The sequence below is a fragment of the Arachis ipaensis genome, chromosome B02 (genome assembly GCF_000816755.2).
Source record: "Arachis ipaensis cultivar K30076 chromosome B02, Araip1.1, whole genome shotgun sequence".
NCBI lineage: Eukaryota > Viridiplantae > Streptophyta > Magnoliopsida > Fabales > Fabaceae > Arachis > Arachis ipaensis.
In genome coordinates this window covers 103,403,050-103,407,795 of record NC_029786.2, presented here as the reverse complement: position 1 = coordinate 103,407,795, position 4,746 = coordinate 103,403,050, and the positions used below count along the sequence as shown (strand labels likewise).

The 4,746-nt window shown below is 33.2% G+C and overlaps 2 protein-coding genes across 2 annotated transcripts; one reads left to right on the top strand and one right to left on the bottom strand.

Annotated features, from left to right (window-relative positions):
- Positions 145–1,180, top strand: LOC110269076 (phosphopantothenoylcysteine decarboxylase subunit VHS3). Its single transcript, XM_021116449.1, has one exon. It carries the CDS (start codon positions 433–435, stop codon positions 877–879), a length of 447 nt encoding a protein of 148 aa, XP_020972108.1. The 5' UTR covers positions 145–432; the 3' UTR covers positions 880–1,180.
- Positions 2,207–4,129, bottom strand: LOC107627925 (rho GTPase-activating protein 2-like). Its single transcript, XM_016330732.2, has 3 exons — positions 3,963–4,129; positions 3,503–3,853; positions 2,207–3,229 (listed from the first exon to the last, which is right to left on the bottom strand). Exons 1-3 carry the CDS (start codon positions 4,050–4,052, stop codon positions 2,621–2,623), a joined length of 1,050 nt encoding a protein of 349 aa, XP_016186218.2. The 5' UTR covers positions 4,053–4,129; the 3' UTR covers positions 2,207–2,620.

The window sequence follows — 4,746 nt, the reverse complement described above, 5'->3', positions numbered from 1 at the left end:
ATGATGAATAATACATAAAGGGATTAGCAAGATAATGAGATAAGGGTGAATGAAATAGAAAATGTTCTAGAAGAGCGCGTGTATGCAAAATTCAAATTCCTATTGGCTACTACTATATTTGCAATTGGGCATGCACTAATTGCCACCACCCTTCTAGAAGCTTTTCTCAACTTCGTTCATCAGTAACAATAATGAGAGAGAGAAGGCAGAGTCACATTATACAAGTTTTGAAAAGATTTCATCATAGTCTTTGTCACCAAAAGTGTCTAACAAGTGTGGTCCCACGTTTTCTAATTCTAATAATATATTATTATGGTTTTCGAAACCTTTTATTTTCTTTATTAGTTATATGTTTATGCCAACGTTGTTGCGGTGTTCATTTTCATTGTTCATATTGAAAGTTGTTCATATCATATCATTCATTCTCTTATTATGGATGTGAAGGGTAATAATGTCACTCCAGATTTTTCTTCTTACATTCTCTTTGAGGCCAGTGGTGATTCTGAAGAAGCTGATTTTGATCACAACAAAATGGTTTGTGAGATTTCAAGGGTAGGTAGTTATGTTCATCATGGTCATGAAGATTATGATGATGATGATGATGCTCTATCTTGCAGCTATGATAGATCTGATTATGATGATGATACATGTAATGTTGCTGAGGTCAATTGGGATGATGATGATGATGATGATGATGATGATGATGGGAAGAAGAAAGAAGAAGATGTTGTTTTTGGAACATCATATTGTGATGAAGAAGATGAGGTTTTGCAAGAACAGCATCCAACAAGGTCATTTGTGTCATTTGCTTCAAATCAAGAATCTTTGGATGAAATGGAAAAGAATAGGTTGTTCTGGGAAGCATGCTTGGCATCTTGATTTCTTTTCTTCAGATCTATTTTTGGTTTCAAGTTTTCTTATCTATTCTGGGTTCCTTTTTTTTTGTTCCTTTTTTTTTTTCCTCTTTTATTTCTCATTATGAAAATTTCTTATATTTTTCTTTTGGCTGACACAGATAAAAGAAAATGAATCAAATAGCTTAGAAGAGAAAAAAAAAAAGAAAAAGAAAAAAGAAAGAACTCAATGTAAATTTTAGAAACTTAGGCAGCTAATTAATGAATTTAAATGTAAATATGTAATTTCTCTGCAAATGGTTACATGAATGCTATTATTATTTATTACAATGAATGTTTGTTCACAATTACTATTTGTTTCATTTTAATTTTTATATGATTTTATTTAATTATAGGGATGGAGACAGCAGGTTGAAGCTGGAAACTATTCTCACTTGTAATATTCTAAATTCTAATTTTTGATGAATTTCTTGAGCTTACAAGTATGAATTTGATGAATTCTTTGAAAGCATTTATTTATAAAGGAAAAATGTTAAAAATGAATACTCATTTAAAAACAACGGAAAGAGTATAATGTTAAGACTTAAGAACATTAATTAAAGTTGGTCAAGTTCCAACTTACTTTTCCCAAAAAGTGTAAACTAAAGTTTATAATCTCAGAATATTAGCTGAGCTCGTCCATTTAATTTTTAATTTCTTTATCTATTAATCATAAAAGATTACGATAAAAAGATTATTTAAAAAAACATATTATTTTTTCAAAATCAAACTACGTCTAAAAATGAACTATATTACATGTACATCAAAATCAGTTACTAATATAAAATACATGTTAAAATATAAATACACGTTGAAAATAAATTAAACCACATATGAATTTCTACGTGTACAATAAAATATGCTACCAAAATCAGCGACCAATATACATGTTGAAATACAAATACACATTGAAAATAAATTAAACCACATATTACACAAATACATTAAAAGCTAATTTTAGTGTACCAATAGTATTTTTAAACATAAATAATTTTAACTTGAAAACCTAACCCATCACAACTAAACCATCTCTAACCATAAATCTAACCTGGTTATAAGAATTATTTTGGTTATGTTTTTGGTTTAGGCGTTTAGCACTCTCAACTAGATCCAATACACCTCTTGGGACTTGGGGGTATAATTGTGTCACGGGATATTCAACCAAGATCATATTCCACCAAATTCGAAAAAAATCTGGTGCAAATTCCTCTTATATCCCGTCGAAGATTTACCATATTCCCATTGTGAATGAAATATGAAATCCATCAAATATTGATCATACACAGGAAACATAGAAATTAGCAAGCATCATCTTAGACCTACATCATTATGCCTATTTCCATGGAATTCATCAATCTTACAACTTTTCACAGAAGTGAAATTTGTCATGGTTAGAGTTGTCTAGTACTTTTTGAACATACAGAACAAGGTCAAATTCAGCCTAAGCTGAACACAGTAACCTTCCAACAATCCACAACAAGCCATACAGTTCCTACTTCATGTATTAAAATTTACACAAACAAAACCTGCTTGTTGAGACAAAATATGAAACAAGGAACTTAGAAAAGAGAATGTTTCGTATACTCATTCTGTCTCATACACTAAGCTAACACACCTCTCTTTTCTATTACATGGGAGGAAGGTGTGTGGCCATTGAATGTGGGAGGCAAATGTGAATATACATGACATGTCTCTTGAAAAAACCTACTGAAATGAAATCCAGTTTTTCAACTAGATGCAAGCAGCGGCGGAGCAGAATCGGAAAACTTATCAATCATCTTCACGTCATTGGTTCCTGTACATTCTATTGACGGGCTGCTTTTTTCAATGTTTGAGCTCACGGCAGCCACCCTTGTCCTCAACCTTTCTCCATCAATGGAACTCAAGCTGGAATTTATGGTTCCGTCGGCAATTGATGCAATGGATTTGATGCTAAAACCTGAGCAACAACTTATAGGGTTAATGTACTCTTGCAAATAGCCTGAAGGTTCTTGTTGTGAGAACCCTTTTGTGTTATCATCATCCAACTGCTTCAAGAAGCATTCTTCAATCTCGCTTAAAGATTCAGCCTCCCTTTCTTCCTCCCCTTCACTGCTATGGCTATAGTGAGGGTGATGATCGTTATAATCCGACTTAGTCCCTCTCAATTCACCACTGGTGTCTGTTTCTCGCTGACTGTCATATTCTTCCTCGGACTGGTGATTCGATGAGCGAAATGACATGGGAGAATATCCGGTTGTGGTTTCTTCACGTTCTCTTAGATTCTTCATTATCAGTGTCTTGAGCAAGTTCATCACTTGAACCGCATGCATCAGGGCAGTTAGAGGATCAGACATCTGTTCCAAGAAACAAAATATAAAATATGAACACAATTAGACTAATGCTGTCCAAAGTTATTCAATAATGATATTCAACACCTTGTAAGATAATCAAACTTGTAAAGATTTGAGCAATGTTAACAACATCAAAGAACTTGTGTAACCTCACTAGTATGCAAATTGTTTGATATTGAAAACTACGTAATGACGGCAGATTATTTTGCTTCTAATTCAACAAAACTACATAGCATGTTAATATATTATCATCATCCAAAACATGAAGTAGCATACCTGAGTCATGTTTGGGGCAAAAACCATTGCAATATTTCTAGCATTCATTTTGTTACACTCCTCCTCTTCCACAACATCAGCCATGAGATCAATAGCCCAGCTGAGCAATGCAGACTCCGTTGGCTTTAGCTGCTTCACGAGCTCAACGGACTCTTCTTCCGTGTTGCACTGAAGAACTTGCTCTGGTGAGAGTCCATCTAGTATCCCCGAAGGAAGCTCCCGGAACCAGGCTTTAATTAGCCCGGCCAAGCAATGGACATCGATGTTGTCCGGCACAATGCCTCTGTTTAACTGATCCCTCACATGCTCCTCTTGACTATTTTCCGGATTTATCCGAAATATACCTTCAGCCTGAAAATTCATTGAGAATACAAGTAAAAAAAGTTAACCTTAAACTGAATGTTTTAAAAAATCTGGTCCAAATTGCAAAATATATTGCATTGATTTCAAATTTCAATACCTTTAAGCCTCCTTGTGAGTATAAACGGTCCTGCATTAGCAATAGAATAGTGGGGACACTGTTTCCTTTGGAATCATAAGAACACTGCATAGATTCTGCTGAGACCCCAAACACACTCACACTGCAAGCATAGGTTGCAGCAAATCACAGCTTAGAATGTTGCAGTGAACATTGGTAAACACGAAAACACAATAGACAATGTCTAGAGAAAAACACCTCTTTATTTATTTTTTTACTTTCAAAATAGGATTGAATTAATGAATTTTGAAAAAGTAATGGCAAATTCAAGAAACTATAAATAAGATTGAACAGTATATTACATAATTCAATGAATTTGTAGAATGCATTATACTTTCCAGTCTCAGGAGGACCTCATTTCAAATGAACAATGGTGTTTTCATTTTCTGAATTTATACATAACCCTAGGAAAACCATGCAATCGACATTCGGATTTTTTTTTCTAGCTTACTTTTTACTTTACACTAAACACGAAAACACAATAGACAATGTCTAGAGAAAAACACCTCTTTATTTATTTTTTTACTTTCAAAATAGGATTGAATTAATGAATTTTGAAAAAGTAATGGCAAATTCAAGAAACTATAAATAAGATTGAACAGTATATTACATAATTCAATGAATTTGTAGAATGCATTATACTTTCCAGTCTCAGGAGGACCTCATTTCAAATGAACAATGGTGTTTTCATTTTCTGAATTTATACATAACCCTAGGAAAACCATGCAATCGACATTCGGATTTTTTTTTCTAGCTTACTTTTTAC

Bases quoted from the DNA above. Each gene is read 5' to 3' on its own strand.
- LOC110269076 (XM_021116449.1), top strand. From the start codon at position 433: ATGGATGTGAAGGGTAATAATGTCACTCCAGATTTTTCTTCTTACATT.
- LOC107627925 (XM_016330732.2), bottom strand. From the start codon at position 4,052: ATGCAGTGTTCTTATGATTCCAAAGGAAACAGTGTCCCCACTATTCTA. The intron at 3,854-3,962 runs GTATTGAAATTT...ATGAATTTTCAG, and splicing joins ACTCACAAGGAGGCTTAAAG to GCTGAAGGTATATTTCGGAT. The intron at 3,230-3,502 runs GTATGCTACTTC...TTCTTGGAACAG, and splicing joins TTGCCCCAAACATGACTCAG to ATGTCTGATCCTCTAACTGC.